General features: G+C 37.3%; 1 protein-coding gene across 1 annotated transcript; it reads left to right on the top strand.

Annotated features, from left to right (window-relative positions):
- The first annotated feature begins 1,811 nt into the window (after positions 1-1,811).
- NSUN6 (NOP2/Sun RNA methyltransferase 6) lies at positions 1,812-22,331 on the top strand. Its single transcript, XM_086466910.1, has 11 exons — positions 1,812-1,886; positions 2,628-2,783; positions 4,437-4,516; positions 5,702-5,811; positions 8,508-8,661; positions 10,692-10,773; positions 13,179-13,298; positions 14,818-14,962; positions 17,950-18,098; positions 19,071-19,196; positions 22,119-22,331. Exons 1-11 carry the CDS (start codon positions 1,812-1,814, stop codon positions 22,329-22,331), a joined length of 1,410 nt encoding a protein of 469 aa, XP_086323036.1.
- Positions 22,332-22,884: the final 553 nt, after the last annotated feature.

Genomic DNA, 22,884 nt, shown 5'->3' with positions numbered 1-22,884 from the left:
GCAGTTATTGTAAAATACCCATTTAATGTCCTAAAAAAAGATACCTTCAAAATGTGAAAACTGAAGTCATTTGTAGGGCTCATAAATAACACATATTTCTACCAGTTTTCAAATGCTTGCTTAATTCTTTTTGGGAGTCCAATTCTTTAAAGAATTCACAAGTCCAGGCTGTTTTTTAAATGCTAGTTTATTATGCTTCTGAAGAAAAACTTTCCAAAAGTAAGGCATATGGGGTTTTTTTGGTGATTTTTTTTTTCCCCCTGTAGTGTAGGCATCCTAGGACAGCAGCTCAGAAGCATGTTATGTCACATTGTCTGAAATGTTAAAACTGAACTTTGGTAGTTTTGGTTGTAATATGGACTGTTGTAGTACTATTAGATTTAGTAAATATCAAGGTACATTATTTGGGGCATTTTGTTAGATTCTAAAAAGAAGGTCATTAATTCCATTACAGTTTCTTTTTATTCAAAGGCTGCTAATGTTGGGAATAAGGCTTTGAAACTCCTACCCATGAAACTGAAAATTACCTTTGTCTGGGATCAAAAGTTAAGTCTAAAAAAGATAACATTCTTCTAGCATTAAAACTTCAGCTGCATCTGAAATATCAAAAAAAGACACTTTTGATGTGTTTTGTATGATAAAAGTGACAAATGACCTCTAATTCCAATATAACGAATACTGAACTTTCCAATTTTCTTCAAGTATGATGAATACAATGAAAATGTAGTATTTTAGTATTCAAATTTCCTTGTTATGGATGGAATAAACCTCCCCCTGATTTGGGAGGTGGTGTTCTCACTTTCCCTCTGTTGAAGTTGATGTAAACAAACAAGGACATTTTAGGAAGTCCCATTTCAGACTGAAGTGTATGTAAACCTTCAAAATATAGGCAATATAGGGGTGTGCAGATACAATTTGGGAAGAAAACTGTATTTTATTACCTACAGAGAATAATTACAAAGAATAAAAGCTACATCAGGTCTGAGCTACGATAGGGACTTTATAGCTGGGCTTTGCAGAAGGAATTAAAGCAACATCTGGAAATTTCCTGTGCCTTTTAACCATGTAATCTTTCACCAGACAGCTTGAAGATTTTCAGTAAGGATCTGCTGCATTAATGCTTTACTATTCCTACTGTGACTTAAACACAGACTGAAGAGAAATTTAAGTATATATGGAAAAAATAAAAATCATTGTCCACAGTCATGCATGTGTCCCCCTGTTATGAAGTTTGGATAATCTGAACTATGGAGGAAACCTAAGAAGTTAAGCTTAAGAAATCTGACCGGGAAAAATTAGAATATTATCTCTACAAAAATGAACAGATATGGTGATGTAATAGAATAAGAATTTAAAAGATGGGACTTACAAGAGTCAAAGCTAGATTCTTTTGTGAGTGAATTCTAGGACTAACCAGCAAGTTCTCCCCAAGGATAGCTAGGGGAACTCTATCAGGACAGGATTTAGAGGTGGTGACACTTCCTTCATATTTCAAGCACTGATACAGTAACTTTGGAAGGTGTGGCTGGGAGGGATGTGACAACACGGAAACTAGCAGTCTCATTGAAAGGTGACTGCAAATGCTAAACACATTAATGAACATACTCTGAAATGTAATTAACAGTAGTGTTACAGTCATGCCCTGAGCAATATTTGAGTACAGTAAAATTGCATTATTAAAACAGAAGCATCAGAAACTGCAGCTTAGGTTGTGGGTATGTCTTATGTTATGTTTATAAACTTATAAAATATGATGAAAATACTTTGCTTCTTTCAGTTCTTTACCAGAAGATTTTAAAAACTAAAGGAAGATGGCTTTTTTCCCTAAAATCTCTTTCCAATGTGAAGTTGAAGAGTATCTTACCAAAATGTTCAGAAATAATGAGGTATGTGAAATAGATAGTACTAATCATCAACAAATATTCACAAATTGAACACTATTAATATTCCTTTGATTTAATATTTTGTGTGACTTTAATACCTTACAATAAAGTATTGTCCTCACATTAGACATGGATTTTTATATATAGTTCTATTTAAAATATAAAATTATTCTTTATGCCTGTTTGCTCAAAGTAACATAAAAATATTTAAAATAAACAGCATAAATCTGAGATTTATAGTTTTGGATCCCACTGAAGAATGATCAGAGAGAAAATTAACTATTTATTAACCACATAATACTGACAAGAAATACTCTCTTCCCCAGTGTTGAACCAAAAATGCTATAGACAATCTAGAAATTCCTAATGTCAAAGCACACAAAAATGACATTTTCGTGTATCGGGATAAGAGTTATTTATTCATAGTTTTGAATCTACTCTTCCATCTTAGGACTGTTCTTTGTACAGTATCTCAGAGCTCACTAGCATTTACTTTTGGTACTTGCTGCAGCCTGTTTACGATGGTCTTGCCAACGTGACTGTTTTTCTGACAAGTCCTTTTCAAGAAATTTATGAGGTTTGCACTGGAATTAGGCCTCCAGACATAGACATTCCTCACTATTGCACACCACACAACCATATTCCTCCATTTCTGCAGAATGTTTATTCAGTGTGGGGTTTTTTTCAGAGCAAGAGGCTGCTGTGTGAATCTCTTTAATATAAAATCTCTTCTTTCACTTTCAGCTTATTGCTGCTTTAGGTACCCAGGAGGCAGAGAGTAAATATCAGTCTCTGTTAAGTCACCTATCTCATCCACCAGGTTTCACAACTGTTAGAGTTAACACCCACTTGGCCTCAGTGAAACAGGTGAAAAAATTGCTGTTTGAAGAGATCCAGAAGGTTTGTGCAATTTCTTTGTTACAGCAAAAATAACAGGATATTTCATCTTTTGCCTGATTATGACAGCTTTTCACTACTGGAAACTATTCCTTAACTTAATACATGACCACTAGTATTAACATTATGTAATCATATTGATTTCCTGTCAGCATTAAATGTTAAATGAAAATTCATTGTCTAGCAGTATTTCTCATCTAATACATCCAAGAAAGGCAGTAACAGAGGGAAAAGACAACCGACTTGTTTTCAAATGGCAGATCCAGCCCTCAGATAGGCTTGGGGTACTACTGTAGTAAATACTTTAAAGGCATCATAAGTCTAGAGAAGATGGTAGAAAGAGATAAAAACTGTAGTTCAGTACGTTGTGTTCCACATGGTGACAAGATTTTCATTTAAGATTAAAGGAGAATGGCTCTATGTCTCATTGCACAAACTGTTCAGGAGAGTGAAAAATCTGTATGTCTTAGAAACAGGATCCAGTGGTGCCCTGCAGCTGGTGTATTTTGGGTTTTTAACCTGGTTTTGATCTTTATATAATTTTCTGTATTTTTACTTACCTTAATTAAACATTTATTTATCTGATAATATATAAGCCATTATGTTTAAGGAGTAGATTATTTTGAAACTCAATCCTAAATCTTCACGCTGTCTAAAAAGACGCAGTTCCTCTAAGTAAATTATTAATGCTAGTGGGTGTACAGGGAGCTATTGCATATCTGGAGCCAAGACATTTCTGTGATGCAGAGGCAGTTGACAGTATTCTGCTGGCTGGAATGGTAATGAGTTATGCTAATTTTAGCTTGATTATAGAAATCTGGAAATGGGTATTGCAGTATGATATTTTGCTTCAAGGGAAAATGCTTTGCTGAAAACTGAATTAAGCCTGGCTTGTCATAACCTTTTTGTATTTGAATTGTGGTCATATTAGAAAAGGAAACCACATAATAGTTTGTAACAAAAGTATGCTCATGGATGGTTTTCTGTCTTAAGAGAAAATACTTATTTATCAGATGTGAGCTAATCTACGGTTTTGCATGTTTTCAGGTTATAATTTAGAAGGCTCAAGTGAGAAGACATTGTCTTTTTAAAGTCCAGGAACAGTTTTTAAATGGCAACCTGTCTTTTTTTTTTTTTTTAACTGTATGCACAACTCAGCTCTCAGTGCCCAATCAAAGTTAATCTGAAAGGAAAAATAAAAAGTGTTACCAACTTGCCATATTAAGTAAGACAGGCAATACATGAGTAGAGTTGTCCAGGGGTTTATAATTGGTAACATAAAAAAGATAACACAGATTAGACCCAAGCTTCTCTGGTGGCAACTCGACACAACGTTCTTCCAGAAGAAATGGAAGTGGCCGGTTTGTGAGTGACAGAACACTGTCCCACTCCCTGAAGTCAGTTTTCAGTGAATCCCTTTGTGGCCTTCTAATTTCTCAATTTATTAACTGTTTAGTCTTTCACACCAGTATTTTTAATATAGAATCTCTCCTTGCACACTATTTCCCAACCTCTCTTAACTGTTTTCACTACATTTGTTTTTTGTACTCTACAGCTATAAATTATGAATGGAAAAATAGTTTTAAGTCTAATTAAGTACTTTAATATTAGGGTTTTTTAGTATTGCTTAATAAATATATTTTTTTAATGGAACAGCAATTTAAAGGACTACGCGTTCCAGTTCTTGAGCACCCGAAACTCCAGGACATCTTATTAATTCCTGTCATTGGACCCAGGTTTGAAGTTTTCAGTTTTTAGCCTTAAAATGTCATAGCATGTTTTACTTACAGATTTCTTGTAAAACAGTTATGATAACTAATTCACTATAAATGAAGCACAATGTCATTTATATTAAGATCTAGTGGACTGTCCATATCCTAACCAGGACAGAGTTTTTGTCATTAAAAGATGTAAGAAAACAGAGAGAGAGTTCTCTCCTTATTTATGAGATTAACTTCTATGGGGAAAATGTAACATAATTACATCCTCCCTGGAAAGCCAGACAGAACTAAGCTGTTGCAGTGGAATTTAGAACTATAGCTAAATACAGGCAGTTTTCTTCCACTGGAATCAAGTCCAGAGCAAGACTTAGGGAGACTGGATCAGTAATGCTGAGGTGATTCTTGAATCAATTTTATTGCCTACAAAAGGACTATTCATTCTTCATTCCTAAGATATGTTTGGATATTTCCCATGCTGCACCTGTGTCTGCCCCATGGAGTTTCTTCATTGTTTTATTGAATTCACTGATGGACGTTTTATTTAGAATATCTTGTTCATAATGAAGACTAACATACCTCAGATTCAGTTTATATTGTGATTAGGTAGAGACTGGTAACAAGTAGTACTAGTGTGCAAATGCTGTACTCTCTAAAATGGCATTTAATGCTTTGATTTAGTCTTCATTCATTCAGTTCTCTTCTGTAGCATCTTTTTCTGACCATTCCATTCTTTTTATATTCAAATATGTTTACACTTTAATATTAAAGTTCATGTAACTATCTTCACAGTTCTTACTGGCAAAGTTCCTTGCACCTGGTTATACATTTATTACAGAAGTTACTTAGCAGTTGTAAAACACAAAAATTCACTTTACAATCATCTGGTCTAGGAATGGATAGAGGATTATTTCTCCATCATGGTATAATTTATTTGTATTCCTGTGCCATGTTCATCATAGTGGCAGAATGTGTCAGAACCTGCTCTGTTTTGAGGATTGGTTTCCTTCTTAGCTCCGTCCTTTGATTCCTCTGGGACTAAAATAAATCTTTTAAATGTAATACATGATAGTTAACATTTTTTTTCTATTACATTATGACAAAAACAATATTTATGAACTCAAGTTTACTTGGGGGATATTTGGGTTTTTTTAGTATACTTTTTATTCTTTTTTAAAACTAAACTACATTTTGTATTTTTAGGCAAGATTTAAAAAAGCATGCATCTGAAGTCATTGTTGGAGCCCACTGTGGATATGCAGTACTTCGAGGAGCACATGTTTATGTCCCTGGAATTATATCTACCTCAAGATGTAAGAGTTCTCTAAATACACCCAGTTAAGTTGTACAGTGGATGGAAAAAATGTCACCCCTTGATGACAATATCCAGTAAATAGCGACATTGATATTTTTTTCATTCACAGCTGAAATTAATCTTATACTTGTAATTTCTGGCACATGCTTTAAGTTTTTCTGGGTTTTTTTTTGTAGATTTTCACTGTTCTTGCATATACTTGTAATAAGTTATATGTAATTATTTCTCACCTGGCCTGTTTTAAGTTCCTTTTACCATATGTAATTCCTAGCTGAAGTGTAAGTTCTCAGGGATTTCACTTTCTTGTTTTCATTTGAAAATCTTTTTAAAGAGCCTATTCTGGCTTTTAAAGAGTTTTTTTGCTACTGAATACTATAACTTTTAATATGGATGTTCAGTAGAATAAACTCACAAAAGTTTGTCGCTTTCCAGTCTTGTCAAAAAAACCTCAACGAAGAATAAAAGGAATGCCACAACAGACACATCTGGATGGTAACTGGATGTAGGTTGATTATTTAGTAGCTACTATTTCCAGAGATGTTAGTTCTTCATTCAGTCACAAAAGCACTTGCCTTCATGATCCTGTCAGATTCTTCAGTTACAGATCTAAAAAAGCAGATTTTCTTTTCTTAATCCATTGACAGTTCATTTGATATTGCTTGTGTATCAGAGATCTAGTAAAAAGTTGTTTTTCCTGCTGATGAGAAAAATCTTCAGTTTTAACGTCAGATTCTTAAGAAATGGAAATTTTTGTTTCAGTGCCTGTGAGACAAGATAAAAAAACCTACATATACATGCTTAGTGTTCAGCAGTCTATTTATTTTTTATTTAAAGGTCAAATTAACTTTATGTGAAACCAGTATAATTTTGGATGATTCAGCTCTTTATTCTATTGTGATGAGATCTACTAATCATCATGGTTCATATTATTAAACAAAGAGTCAGGAAAGCCTTTATCTAGTCGCTTCATTCCCTTTCAGGAAAAAACTTTCAAGAAGTTTTAAGCATGTGCTTAAGTCCAATTCACTGAGCAGGAATGTTTTTCAATCTAGCGCTTGATAATGAAATAAGTATATTGCCATAGCAGTTGTTGAAACTGCTTATTTAGACAATCTCATAAATATTCAAATCCCTCTTTGAGTCAACTAGTGATTTATCATAATTGCTGCATGTAATTATGCATGCAACATCAATTCAAAGGAAAGAAAAGATACTATAAAACTTTAGGAATACTTCAGGGGAATTGCAGATAAGAAAATAAAATAAAAGGGCCTGCTACACACTTGAGGCCAAATATCAGGCTGTATTAAGCACAGATGTTCTAACTTGGGGGGGGGGGGGGGGGAGGAAGAGTATAGCAAGAATACACATTTAATCACTGTACTTGCAACCCAAATGAGGGTAAACTAATTATCGGAGGCTTTGAGTTTAATTTAAGTAATCAAACTGTAAGCTTTATGTTTATGGAATGCCAATATAAGCTACAAAAAGCTTAAGAACTATACACAGTACTAATGCATTTTGAAAGGACTAATGCATTAGCAGAGTGAAATAAAATCCTTTAGGTTTGAATACTGCAAAAAGGCTTGGTGGAAGAATTAAATTCCTGCAAGTTTTTGTTCAGTGAAGGTTAAGCAGACAATAACAGTAGGCTATCACATAATGGTTTGTGTCACATATTGTGTAAAAAGAATTTATGCAAAAAGAGAACTGTTTATTGGCTACCCAACAAATACTACAGTTTAAGAATTCAAGGGCATTTGTATATATTCAGAAGGCCACTTGAAAATGGAAAAAAAGATTCCTAACTACAATTCAAAGAATTCTTGGGAAGCTGAACTGCCATGAGTCTTACTTGTCATATCTTCAGGTTGCTCCAGCCAGTTAGATGTATCAGAAATATAATTTTGGAAAATTGTTTTTTGCTGTCAGTGGAGGCCTTTATTTTTAAGCATATTTTTCAGCCAGTCAGTGCACAGAGCTTGCTCACAGTTCTACAAAATCACCTAAAGCACCCCCCTTTGCCACCTACTTTCGTTGTAGTGCAGAAAGTTAAATCCTTAGGACTACACTTCCAGAGTCTGGTGCACATTTACATACTTTATTGATCTATAGTGTTTTAACTGGAGATGTAAAGCGCTTTTAAAGGATTATTGAGAACAGCAGTTGCCTTAGCCACACTGTTTCAACAAGAATATATAATCACTTGTATCAAAGCAATAGTGAGAGAAAAAGCAGCTGTAGCTATGTTCTACCTAGCTATTGAGAGGTCATTAGAGAAATTTAGTGTTACTGTCTTTGTAAGGTAAGTGTGAAGCAGTGTTTGATGTACTTGTATGCTTGGAGTACACACAGAGGACTGAATCCTGAAGTGTGCGCTTAAAACTTACGAGTGAATGTGCAGTGATAAAATACATAAATTGAAGATTCGTCTAGCCTCTTAAAAACAAGACACACTCCTGATTTGTAACCTTGTGTCTCTCTATATCTAGTCACTTGGTAGCCATCATTCACCACATACATTTATGAGCCTAGTATCAGTTATTCTTTTCCTTTGATTACATTAAGAAAGTTTACATTTGATATATATGTATGTGTATATATATATATATATATACACATATGCTATGATATAGTAGTTGAAGTAAGTCAAGTATCATGCTAATCTCAAAATTTGTGTTCTGCTTTGTGCAGTTATGAAAGCTGGAGATTTGGTCTCGGTGTATTCAGATATTGAAGGGAAATGTAAAAGAGGAGCCAAAGAATTTGAAGGAGTCAAAGTTTTCCTTGGAAATGGGATTTCAGAACTGAGTCGAAGTGAAATCTTTAGCTCAAGTGGCCCATTGAAGTAAGTCCAGAGTAATTGCAATCTACATGTACAGCTTTGCAAAGGGAAGGAAGAAGACAGGAAGACATTTTCAAATGTTCTGTACCCTATGTGAAACCACAAGACGGCTTTGACTGAGACCTGTGTTGCAAGTTGGGATTTCCAGTAAAGTTTGGGAAGCATTAGTTTCTGGGAATATAATAGAATTGTGCCTCCTGCTGCCGTCTGTAACTTCACAACTGAGGTAGCAGCAATGCGATGGCAATTACAATTAAAGTACTACAGTCAGCATTAGCAGACTAAATGTTTAGTTTCATAGCAGTATCCAGATACCAGTTTACTGAGAGGTAGGAGGAAATAAATGGGAGCCCTTTCAGAGTTTATGTTTAGCAGATGACTTCAATAATACAGAACAGACAGAAGTGACAAACATTCTCACTGTGGCAAAGTTGCATTTTGATGAATTGTTGTGTAGCACTTTCCTATTTGATGGAGCAGAAGTGCAGCCTTGTCCATTTCTCCTAAAAATATTTGTAGGGGCTTTTTTTGTTAGGGCAGGGGACAGAACATAAAGTCAGATATCTTTAAAAAATTAATAGCATTTGCCCAAGTAGTTATCTATTTCAATTTCTATTTCTATTTTGTTTCTCTTCTGTCAGCTAAAACACATATAAAAAGCAGTGCAAAAGAGTATGGACATCAAATTAATGATGGACACTTTACATCCCAAGAACAAACTACAAAAGATGTAGTAAAAAAAAAGATCACATTCTAAGAGGATTTCTGATTTAGTAGGGCTTAAATATAGAAGTAGTGATAGGAGATACCTGTTAAGTTGATGACATGGAATGGCAGTATGTAATACTGGTGTCTGCAAGTTTGCTTTCTCATATCCTTCCTTCTTGTTGGACTGTGCAGTGCATATGCAAGACAATAGTCTTGTTATCTTCAGTAATCTATTGTTTTCAGGCTCAGGTTTTTTTTCTTTTGTTTTTCTTTTTCTTATTGTTGTCCATTTCCTTTGTCTTAACTTAATGAAATCTGTGCCAGAACTTCATCTATATTTAAAACTTTTAGGTTGCTTCTAAGTTCAAACCTTTGCTTTGAAGGCAAAGCAATGTTCCTGTAAGGCTTTTGAAATGGAATTTCTTTAGTTATTTGTCTACATTTAGCCTGTACCTGGGGCTAAACTGGAACAGTTGCTCTATCACATGATAACCCCTCGCCAGCCAGGGAGGGGAACTGGGAAAAGGGGAGCAGACCCGTGGGTTGAAGTGAGAACAGTGTTAATGAAACAACACCAACAGAGATACACAGAGTAATACTCAGCCAAATGAATATCCAGCCGTCACAATCAACAGGAGAGCACTCCTTGGGAGAAGGGAGAAGCCAGAGGAGGAGCAGGAGGAACCCCATAGGAGCTCCCCTTCTCCCTTTATAATGACCATGACATGATGGGATGGGCTACCCCTGTAGCTCACTCAGGTCAGCTGCCCTGGCTGACTCCAAACTGCTGATGTCCTGCCTGGGCTGTGATTCTGTCTCAGCCAAACCAGGACAGTTATTTGACTGAAATCTCAGACAGTCTAGAAAATGGAGGATGATCTAAGTAGGAACTCATAAACCCATGCCCTAGTGCATACATGGGTAGCCAAAAGCAGTTGTGGATTGAAATTAACATATTTAAATGGGGTTTTTATGCATTTCTTTACATTATCAAGGCTTGAATTAGATCTCAGCTTGAACTGTGAACAAAAAAAAGATACATTTGCTTTATGCAATTTTTACAGATTGTTCCAATTTATAATGTAGTACATTTTATGTTGTGGTTTACTAATAGTACATTTTTGTTATGGTTTATTAATGATGTAATTTCAAAGAATATCGGATTATAAAATCGTGAAAGTATTTTTCTTAGTTGATTTGTAAGTGCTTTAATTTTTGTAAGATCACTGTTTCAAGTTGCTATTTGTAAGCATAATGATTTTAATTGAATACTGTTAAAAATTACAAATCTGAGTAGTTGAAATACCTTTTTTCATGTTTTTCAGTGGCATGGGCATAAGAATGATAGAGCCAGTCTACCTTAGTCCTTCGTTTGACAATGTGCTCCCTAGTAATTTGTTTTTACAGGTATGTTTGTTACAAAAATAAAAGTCTGTACTATTCGCAGAATAATGAATAACCTCTAAGCACACATTAATACTTTATCTATTCATTGGGTATTTTGGCACCTAATTCACTCTTTGAATTTAAAGAAAACAAAGTGTTTAGAATTAAGTCTGTATCTACATGTAGGTGGTTTAATCATACTGTGTCTGAGATATGATAAGGGAAATCAAAGTGGCTTAAGAGATACCCACTGATAAACTTAGAAATTCTTTTAGCACAGATACTCTGCATGGAACTTTTAGGTTTTGGAATCTGCCTATGAACTCTGAAATATGAGGCTCTTTCAGGGTACATCCTTCTGTAGATAACAGGAAAATCTCCAAATATTAGGTTGACTTTAAGAGAAAATCCGTATCTTTTTTAGCCCTAAAGAAAAAAAATCCACCCGAACAAAATAACCATGAAAAATGACATAGCTGTCACTACCTCTTACCATAAAACTGCACAGCTTCCAAAGAATAACTTTTTAAATTTTATTTTTAAATTTCTGAACTTACTTCAAGCTAGCTTTTCCTTTTGCATCTTTAATATTTGTGATACCTATACTCCTTTTCCCCCACAAAAAAGTAATTAAAAGCAATACTCAGACATGACAATTGGCTACCTGTGCTATGTTGAAATGTAGGATGATGAAATCATGGAACTTCCTAGTTTTCTTAGATCAGGGAAAATTCTTGCTTTCAGTTTGCTGACCTAGAAAGATGAGGTGAACACCTCAATGAGATTTCTAAGACAATCAGTGTGCCAACAATGATATTGGTTTTTTTTTTATATAAATGGAATGATTTGGAAGCAGAGTTTAAAACAAAATGTCAAGCTGTCCAACCTTCAAAAAAAAGAAGTTATTTTAATCTTTAATGCAAATGTAATTTTATCTAAAATAAACCCTTGTTCAGAGGTACTGTCTGAAATTCTAAGTTTTCTCCACATTTGATTTGTGTAACTATCACTCAGATGGTAAGTCCTTTATTATAGTGAATTGTCTTAGTCACTATTTCTTTCTATCAGAAGAGTCAGTCCACCAGATGAGTTATTTTTATGCATATATTCTGTTTGTAATTGATCTTAATGTTTTTAAATCAATATCAATGCTGCCTTCTGGTATGGGCAAAGGGTAGTTCATCAAGCAATACATTGTCTCATGGCCTGCAGTAAAGGAGAGGCCTTTTCTTCCTTGATTTGGCTTATCAGAGTACTTGCTTTCAAGGAACAAGAATTGTTACAGAGGCAGGTTATTCATGAGACTGGTGCACATGAGAATTTACATCATCTTCAATTTCTTGTCCACCAGGATCCGGGTGGATCCAGGGCCTTCTTTGCAAAGCTGCCTTCCAGCCAGCCAGCCCCCACTTGTATGGGTGCATGGGGTGTACCACGTGCAGGAGTTAGCACTTCTGTTTGTTGAGCTTCATGAGATTTCTCTTTCTCTGTTTCTCCAGCCTGTCAAGGTCCCTCTGAATGCCAGCACAACCTTCCAGTTTATCAACCACTCTTTCCAGTTTTGTATCCTCTGTAAACTTGTTTAGGGTGCACTCTGTTCTGTTATCCAGATCCCTAAGGAAGAGGTTAGACAACATTGGTGCCAGTGTCCACCCCTGGGGTTCACTACTGTTGACTGGCCTCCAGCTGAACTTTGTGTCACTAATCACAACCCTTTGGGCCCAGCTTTTTTGACTTGAATTTGCCATGTGTGAGATGAATTATTGTTCATTTTTTTGAACACACAGGCATGGAACTTGAAACTGTGCTAACCAAAGACAACATGTAGTAAAGACAACTTGAGAAGGTTTTTATTTATACCTTTGTGTTTAACCAAGTTAGAAGTGAATCTTTCAGAATATTTCCATATTGTGTAAGATGGAATACTGTGCACAATTATTGCCCATTATTTCTCTTCAGTTCACCTGTTCTGTTTATACAATTAATAGCGCAGTTTAGCTTCTTGGTACCTTAATTCAGCAAGTTTAAACTCCTGCTTGTTGATCTTACTGTTCATACTATACTACACCGGTATGTTCATATAGTAAATGTTCCAATAAACAGGTCAATATAAAATATTTGCAAGATACAGAGCTGCTCTGTGATAGTATCAGCTTATTTTATTTTGACTTTTAGCAGTGTAGTGTCCATAGTTATGAACCTCTAAACTTCAGTCATAGACATTCATATATAGCTTTAAATGAAAAAGGACCCACTGAAGACTTCTGACCTATACTGCCTCTTTTATATAATCCAAATAGTTCGTTTTCTGTTAAGTAACTGACAGCATTACCATAGGTATCTTTACTGCTGAATGATTTTTTTTTCAACAGGTTTGTCACTCCTTAATACAGGTTTGAATTCTCCCATATTTGTTTTTACAATAGAACTTGCCATCTGTGGTTGTGAGCCATATTTTAAACCCTCAACCAGGAGAGAGAATTTTGGATATGTGTGCTGCACCTGGAGGAAAAACAACCCACCTTGCAACATTAATGCATGACCAGGTAAGAGCATTTTCTGTCTCAGTGAAGAAAGGCTGACCACTGTTCATTTGCACAGCTCACTTTACTTAGCAGTCAGAAAATTAGTATACCTGTTTTCAGACAAGGTAATCAAAATATAAAATTACTCTGTATTGTTAAGAGCTTTTAAATAGGAATTTGGAATAGTTAAAGCTTGATAATTTATTATTATCTGAATCCCAGTCCAGACCACTGTTTCTTCCAGATGTCTTTCAGGAAGTTGTTCTGGATACCTGGCTTCCACCTTGTTCTTTTTTCTGAGAGTCTTTCAGGAGGAGGACTTACCTCTTTCTATCCACAGTACAGCACATGTGCAGCAAATCCCCTGGTTTAGCAACAGACCTAACTTTTAAGCACAATCAGTTGTTAGTGTGCATGTGCAAGAGGTTGTTGAATGGTGACAGGGAGCAGCAGGAGCACGTGGTCACTGAGTGTTCCTGTAAGAGGTGATTTGGCTCACAGTTGCTGAAGGCTGGACACCATTGGCATGACATAAATCCTTTTAAATCCTTTTTTTTTTTACTTCTCAGTCCTAGACCTGCATATTGGCTAACACGACATACAGTTTATCTTTACTGCAGGTCTGGGTTTTTTTGTTGTGTTTTTTTTTTTTTTTTAACACTGTCTATCTCAGTCATGTTACCTTTCCATAAGCCTCTGGGGAGCCATCACCAAGTCAGAAAAAGTTGTCATGTTTTCTCAGCAGGTTCTATTTGCTATAGCAAGTCTAGTAGAGGTTTCTGGTCTTTGGGGTTTTTTTTGAAGATAGGATTACTATTCTGGATTTTATTGATGCTAGTTTCCTTTGTGTTTAGAGATTTCACCTAGCAGATAGTGGTGTGTGTCTGTTTTGATTTATTTCGGGAGAGGAAAAAAGAAATCTTATTCTTACCTAAAAGGAATAATGTGTAATTGTGATTCCCCTCCCCTCACCTCTAAATTTATTCTAGTATTTACAGTATTTCACAAAGTAAGTTGAGTGACAACTACTGCAAGTGTAACAGTATGTTATGAGTCTGAGCATGCCAGAGGCATGGCTGTGAGCCTCATTTCCTCAGGACTGAGCTCTATGTGATCATGTTTCCTACCATTTCCATACAAATTAAAAACCTGTTGATGTATTTTACTATATATTTGAGACTTTTGCTCTTTTAAATGATTACATTTTTACCTAACTTAATACCCAGTAAAACAGTTCGAAACAAACAAAAAGAAACAAACAAAAATCCCACTTGCCAGAAGTCAGACATTATAGGGTCCCTTAGGGAGTGACTGTGCCAGGCAGCTAGGGCCCATCAGAAAGCACGCAGCTTCAGACTAGCATCTAGCCTATGCGGGCATCACAGAAAACATGGGCGAACAGGGACTACTGGAGTCTGGATTTAAGAATAACAAAATTCTGTAGGGAAAACTAAGCTTCATGGAGGTGGGAGAGGAAATCAGGAACTGCAAATCCATTTAATCCCTATGCTTTTTATAAAAACGTTTGGGTTTTTTTCAGGGTGAAGTAACAGCCATGGACAAGATAGTTAACAAGGTCAAAAAAATTAAGCAGAACGCTGAATTGCTACAGTTGAATTGCATTAAGGCCTTTTGCTATGATGGAACAAAGGCACTTTCAGTTGAGAAGAGAGAGGACGAACAAGGTAAACAAACTGTAACGGGTCTGCGTGGCAAGGTTTTGGTAGCGGGGGGGTTACAGGGGTGGCTTCTGTATGAAGTTGCTAGAAGTTTCCCCTATGTCAGATATAGCCAATGCCAGCTGGCTTTAAGACAGACCCGCCGCTGGCCAAGGCCGAGCCCATCAGCGACAGCGTTTTTCGCCTCTGTGATAACGTATTTAAGAGAGTGAAAAAGTTGTTGCGCAGCAGGAATTGCAGCGAGTGAGAGGAGTGAGAATATGTGAGAGAAACATTCTGCAGACACCAAGGTCAGGGCAGAAGGAGGGGGAGGAGATGCTCCAGGCGCTGGAGCGGTGATACCCCTGTGGTCTGTGGTGAAGACCATGGTGAGGCAGGCTGTCCCCTGCAGCCCATGGGTGGTGGAGCAGATGACTGCCTACACCCCGTGGAGGGCCCCCACGCCGGAGTAGGTGGATACCTGAAGGAAGCTGTGACCCCGTGGGAAGCCTGCACCGGAGCAGGCTCCTGGCAGGACCTGTGGCCCGTGGAGAGAGAGAAGCCCACGCTGGAGCAGGTTTGCTGCCAGAGACCCTGTGAGGGGGGCTCACGCTGGAGCAGTCGGTTCCTGAAGGACTGCACACCATGAAGGAGACCCACGTTGGAGCAGTTCATGAAGGACTGAACCCGTGGGAAGACTCACACTGGAGAAGTCATGGAGGACTTTCTCCTGTGAGGGGGACCCCACATTTGAGCAGGGAAAACAAGTGAGGAGTCCTCCCCCTGAGGAGGAAGGAGCAGCAGAAAACAACGGTGTGATGAGCTGACCCTAACCCCCATTTCCTGTTTTCCCTCCTATGCCGCTGGGGGGGAGGAGGGAGAAAAATCGGGATCAAAGTTAAGCCTGGGAAAGGAGGGAGGGGTGGGGGGAAGGCGTTTTAAGATTTGGTTTTATTTCTCATTACTCCTCTCTGAGTTAACTGGTAATAAATTACATTTTCCTTTAGTCAAGTCTGTTTTGCCCGTGATGGTAAATGCTGAGTGATCTCCCTGTCCTTATCTCAACCCCACAAGCCTGTTGTTATTTTTTTTTTTCCTCTCCTCTCTCCTGTCCAGTTAAGTAGCGAGAGTGATAGAGTGGCTTTGGTGGGCACCTGGCATTTTGGCCAGGGTCAACCCACCACATAAACTGAGTAGTAGTAGCTTTCAGAAGAAAACAGTAATTGGTTTTGCACTAATAGTATTAAACCTGCCACAGGTCTACAAGTCCTTGAAATCTTGGCAGATACCTATGCTGCTTCTGCACTGTAAATGCTCTTTTATTTTCTACTCTTTTGCAATTATCAGCTTCTCCATGAAGCAAATGCAAAACTCAAAACTATCTGTCCTTATCACAACCTAATATGCTCAAAGGAAATGGATTCCTTTCCCAGATGATATCAAAGACTGAAGAAGCCTTAAAGCTTCTTTCATGATAATGTTTAACCCCATACTCTGAATTGTTTGACTTAGTCTGAGAAAAAAAATATTTTTGCAGAATTGCTTGGCTTTTCTGCCTCAGAATCCTCATCTGTAAAATAGAGTTATTAATACCTAACTCCCAGGAGCGCTGCAAGGTTTAGCTCATTGATGTTTGTTCAGCTGTTCAGAGAAAAGTTCTATAGAAGCACAGTGTATTATTTTAAGTTCATTTCATTCGCTTTTCTGAAGTGCTGGTTCTGTTCCCATGCTGGAACGATTTTAACGGTGTCTACTGTCTTGATTATTTTTGGTTTGTTGTGCAAAGTATGCTGTTCTTTCTCACTCTATTTTAGCCCAGTCACTGGTTAGCCTAAGTAGGAAGCAGGTTGCATAATTCACCTTCCTTGTCCCTGTGCCTTGCAGTTATTCCTGCTTTGGAGGAATAAAGGTATTTTCTTAATAATCCTTCTATGAACATAACATACTGTAGGTGGTATATAGCACTTCCACAGAAGAACAAGTGCTCACTGTAATACTGAGAGATTATGAAGGCTTTTCTGTACATCCCTGCAAGTAAGAATGACATATTTTGAACGTTGTTGTAATGGATCAGAGGTAGATTAATCAGATAGACTCATTTTGTAGCGCTGGAACAAGCTAGGTAGCAGTAGTATGAAGTCACTGCCTTGTTTTCATTTGTTATCTAACTTGAATATTTGAGGAACAGGAGAAAAGGAGCCAAAGCATATATATTGCTCTTCCTGATTGGTTACTCCTAGCTACATGTATGGAGCCACTTTTTAGTCTTGGTGATGCTGAGGCTGAAGAGCCTCTCTAGCACTAAGGCAACAAAAAACTTTGGGGCTGTTGAGCCAGTGTGATTCAGATGAAAGGACAGGCTCTGCATATAGAAGTTACATATTCCCTTACCCGCCCAGGTAATATTCAGAAATTGTTCTTGTCTTCATAGTCTTGTATACTGAACTGGTCTGCTGTGGAGACAGCATGTGTGACACATTAGAACTTGTAATATTTCATGTTATTATGAAGTGCTTTATTTTCTACAGATATATATGCATCACAAGAAATAGTTATATAGATAGTCCAATTATTATCATTTAAGGTAGTCTTAATGGTTAACTACAGGCTTCTCTCAGTAAAGATCTGTACACTTGGTTCAGTTATGAGCTGACTGTAGTTCATTACAGCAGTACTCTGTACCCAGCACCTCTGACCAATTATATTTCAACATTTTTGTTTGATTACTTTTACATTTTACTTTCAAATTATTAAATTAAGGTTAAAAAACATTATTGCCTAAAGGGATCAAGTATTGTATGAGCTCACAGAACTGAAATTCTTTAGTTTTCTGGGAGATAAAATCTAACACCAGTAGTGCTAAGACTTGTCTCTAGCTGAGATTACTTTTGCAGACACTATCTATAGAACATAAATGTTTTATGGCAAGGAAGCAGTAACAGCTTGTCCTTATCTCCAGTGAAGTCTCAAGGAAAGCAACAGCCACATTTTACATTACTAACTGCTTTTTACAGAAGGACCTCCATTCCCACCAGAGTCATTTGATCGAATTCTTCTTGATGCTCCATGTAGTGGGATGGGACGGAGACCAAACATGGTTTATTCCTCTACTTTAAAGGAAGTGACCTCTTATCAGCCACTACAGCGCAAGCTCTTCACTGTGGTACGTATTAGTCACTGAGTAGGTAAGCTAAACTGAACATAAATGCTTTTGCAGCATAAAACTTCATACTGAAAATGGTGCCTCATTTTTCCTACCTTTTCAACAGTTAAGTAAAGATGGTGTCAGGATTCAGTTAACCTCTCAGCTGCACCGTAGCTGTTGCTAGGTGAAGTCAATTCATTGCAGCATGGGAAAGGTGTATGTAAGCCATAGTAAATAAAAACCTTTGTATGTGTTTTTTTTATTCCTTCAATTTCATCAGTTTTAATTTATAATAATCGCAAGGGTCTAAGTCATGGAGCAAGTTAAAGTCTTTTCTCTGCAGCAGCACAGACTCAGAATTCTAAGTTCACTGCACAGAACTCCCTAGCTCCCTAGCAGTGGTGCTGCTAGGTACTGTATGGGATATGAGATGGAGCACAAAGCCAGGAGGCCATATTACAACTTTCATGTGAGTGGGAGTGTGCTTGGGCTGATGCTGAAAGATAAGATTTCATGAAACTTGTCTAAATCTGAATTGTATGTATTCAAAGTGAACCACAGCTTGAAAAGCAGCATAGATAGAGCTTCCATGCCAAACCTGTGGAAACAGTTGACATCTAATACCACTGATAAAAATATTGTGTATCCATGGTTAGCAGCAGGTGACAAAACCAGAACTGATCTGCCTGGGATATGCAGAGCTGTACAAATAACAAATCTTGCAAGGTGAATCATCTCAGTGGCATTAATAAACTGCATGAGCTATAATGCTTATTTGGAAAGAAGAATCTGTCTAATCCATGAGATCCTTTACTGTATTGTATTCCTTTAGAAGAATTTAGTATCCTAATGCCTTAGACACAAAGATTTGAGTTTAATTAAGTGCTAAGTGTTAATATTATAGTTGAATGGTTTCTTGATTAATGTTGCTTAATATGAAAGGTTTTGCATTTAAAAATATGCTGAACTATTGTTTATTTCTCCCTGCAGGCAGTGAAATTGCTGAAGCCAGGAGGTGTTTTAGTATATAGTACGTGCACGATTACACTCTCTGAAAATGAGGAGCAAGTTGCTTGGGCCCTGAGAACTTTTCCATGCCTCCAGCTTCAGCCACAGGTAATAGTACTTTCAGGGTACTTCATACAATCCAGGGACCTTGTTTTGGCACTGTAAAGTTACACACTGTTTTAGTATCAATAAATTTCTTTTTCACTGCAGACTATTTTAACTGCTGTGGATAGAAATAACACAAGGATTTCTGAGGCTCTTTTAAATCTGTTTTCATGTTTAATTGAGCTTCATTTACGGATCATTAAGTAGTTTCCTGCTGTGTACCATGGTCGTTTGGATTTGTACAACAGTCATTTAAAACACAACAGGGACAAAAGATAGTTCAGACAGGTTAGTATTTCTCTTGCAGTTGTTCTGTAATGCATACATTTTATGCTTTTTTTTTTTTGCACATTCACAGGAGAGGTGAAAAATTTTTTATTAATGTTGCTGAAGTAGTGAAGACTTGAATAAAGGATAGGAGATAAATGGAAATAACCTTGTGTTTTGAGAAAGAAGGATTTGTATGGGAGCTATTTTTGTGTTATATAAAGGAATGAGGGAACAAGTTTACAAGTTTATTTCAGTCTCAGTGTCCCAAGAACGTACCTTGTCTTTTTTTGGAGTCAGTGTCTACCATTAAGATGTCTGGGACCAGGTAATATATAGGGAAATACTAGAATTTTTTATCTGTACTGCATACATTTCAAAAACATCTGTTACCTTTATTAGTACCTTGAGAGAGTTTATCATCAGACCGTGTGTGCCTCTCTTCCTCTTTGTGGATGTGATGAGTTGGGTGGGTTAGTTGTTTATTATCATGGCTTTGAGGAAAAGTCTGACTCTGATAACTATTTAGCTTACTTACACATTCTGTGATGACTTGTATCTGTCTTAAGAAGTTTAGATGCATCTTTTAACTGAAATTAAAAAAATATATACAATAGGTGTACAATGAGAAATTGTATGAAGACTGGTAAAGGTTTAACAGCACCGAAGCTTTTCTTGAAAGATGTGTATGTCAGGGCTCTTCTGCCTGCTTTCTCGCCATCCGTTTACTAGGATTTTTTTCAGTTCCAGCTATTTCAAGTGAGATTACACATTTTACCTAATTACCTAATTTACCTTTTTACCTAGCATAAAAATTGTCCTCAATAGAATGACAAAGCAAAACACAAACCCTATTAACTCAAATGCAAGATTAATTCTGGTTTTCTCTCACCAGTAATATCAGTCTTGAATAAAGCACTGGTTTTCACACACAAATGCAATGTCTGTAAAAATTAAGCTTTTGCGTATAGTATATTTGAAATGAGATGACACTGAATTGTTTACCCACAGAATCTTATAAACGGCAGTGTAAACTAAGGTGATCTTTCTGAATGAACAGGAAACAGGAGCCTAGGGTCGACTTACCTCATGGTCCTTTATGACCACTCTCTCAGTGGACACCTCCTTATATACCCAGTCCACTGTCTCCCACTTTCTTAGTTTGGCAACAGATCCTGGAATCACGTTGGGTAAGGAAAAAACAGGAGCTGGAGCCATAGGCGCTGATCTCGTAGGTGGAGGTTACTGCATGGCAGCTGATCTGTGCAGACTTACTTCCTCTTGGGCGTTTACACAGCAGATACTGTAAATCAGCTTAAATGCAGTAACTTAACTGGAAGGAAAAAGGAAAAAATCGGTATGTCTTTGAGCAAGTTGCTTGACCCTGTGTAATGCTGTTTTCCCTAGTCTTTTACCTTTCCATCCTTCTATTACATCACTTCAAGTCACTACCCCTGTCTCCCTTTGTATGTTATTTTTTTCTCAATTTGCAACGGACACCTCTTTTTCTCTCTTACCTGGAAAGCACTGAATTCCTGCTGAGGGAAAGGAAAAGAAGAATCAGGCTACAACCCCTTGGCTGCCCAGCTTTACAGCACACAGTATGTGGTTAAGCAACTAACCGATATCCTGTGCTGACTGGGTGAGCCCAGGTGTTAGCAATATGTGATGGCTCAAAAAATACTCTGCTGAAGGCTGCATTACAGACTACACTAGACTAGATTTACAAAGGAGATCTGGTTTTGATATTGCAATGCTAGTTTTTGCACATTTTGTTCTATCTCCTTACTGAATGCCTTGAAAGAACAGTCTAGCTAAGAATTAGATTTTTCCAAGAATCAGGGTATTAAATAAAAAGCAGACAAGGCTACTCACAAGAAATGATGAGAAGAGGGCTGTGATTTTAAGCCCTTCTCCTCTCCAGGATTTTGATGCCAAATGTCATCGCCTGAATTCAGATACCCAAGTTGTTCCTTTCTTTCTTTCTTTCTCTACCTCGTATAAATACAGATGTAACGGTAGCCCCATCTACCTGTTAGTCTAATTACATGACATAGAAAATCTGAGGCTCAGATTTTTCTGCTGCATCATCTTCCAAAATTATGCCTCTTCAGGCAGTATTCTGGATTGGGGCTTTCGGTCTCTCCAGTTGAAGTTTTTAATGTGAAGAATCCAGGTATTTCTACTACTGTTACCGTGTCTATTAGTAACTGGCTAAGCCATCACTACTTTTGACCTAACTCATAGCTGTTAGTCAGTACACAGAAGTGCTGCATCATTTAAAAATGGCAACCTGAAACCTTTAAACTTTCTTATTGTCTGGCTTTCTTATGATGTTTCAGTCCTTTGAGTAATAAATTTAGGCCTGTGTACCTGTCCTCAGTAAGTGCTCTAAACTACTAGGCTAAAGTGGATTAGGTGCATCACTACCTCCTCAAAGTACTTTGAGCCTTGTATATGTTTGTATACATACTGGCCAGATGAAGGCAAGAAAGGAAAGGCCACTTTACTTCTAAGTCCTCCCGTGGTGCAAATGACAGAAACCGAGCTTGTCCACATTAACCATTAGGCAGCTCTGCATATACCCAGTGGAATGCATTTAGGGCACTTAAGAACTTTACTGATGCAGTAATTTGTTTTTCTTTGTTACTTAAATAGGAACCTCACATTGGAGGAGAAGGCATGAGGGGAGCAGGACTGTCACTTGATCAGTTGAAGCTGCTGCAGAGATTTGATCCATCTGCTGTGACGCTTCAGGGAATGGATATTAATTCTTTGCAAGATTCTAGGGAAGACGATCTGATTTCACTGGCAAATAAGGACTGTATAGGATTTTTTATTGCAAAATTTATTAAATCGAATAGTAAATAAGCATTTAGGAATGCAACCTGAAAAAATCAGAGTCTTAAGAACAGTTCAGAGGTGAAGCGTGTTTCTCGCTGCCACAAGGCTGCCCGGCCGACGGGCTGATGCAGGGTTTCTAGGGTAGCGAGAAAACTGCGCTGCTCTGCAGGGAGAGAGCCACAGGTTGCAGGGCTGGGGCAAGGGCAGTATCATTTTTAAGTCTCCATTTGCTTTCGTATTTACAGCAGATCAGCGTGTGAATGACAAGCGTGTTCACTCATGACTGCTGTCTGGTCTGCCTTTCCACAAGTGAGTCGCTTGTCTAGTGCAGCAAGTGCAGAACTGGTTCTCTCTGGGAGGGAAGAAAGCTACTCTATGAACTGCAAATGTAAATAAAATAGGTGGGAACTATTAGCGTGAATTTTGGAAAAGGTAGTTGCTATGGAGGTTTACCAATAGCTAATGTTTCATTAAGTAGTGCTTCACGAAACACTGTAACGTTTTACAAAGAACTGTTTTATAAATTGATACTTAGAACCTCATTTCTCTTTTATTTTAATACAAGCAAGATTCTCTGTAC

The sequence above is a fragment of the Leptosomus discolor genome, chromosome 6 (genome assembly GCF_034619465.1).
Source record: "Leptosomus discolor isolate bLepDis1 chromosome 6, bLepDis1.hap2, whole genome shotgun sequence".
Taxonomy (NCBI): domain Eukaryota; kingdom Metazoa; phylum Chordata; class Aves; order Leptosomiformes; family Leptosomidae; genus Leptosomus; species Leptosomus discolor.
This window is presented reverse-complemented; position numbering and strand designations above follow the sequence as displayed.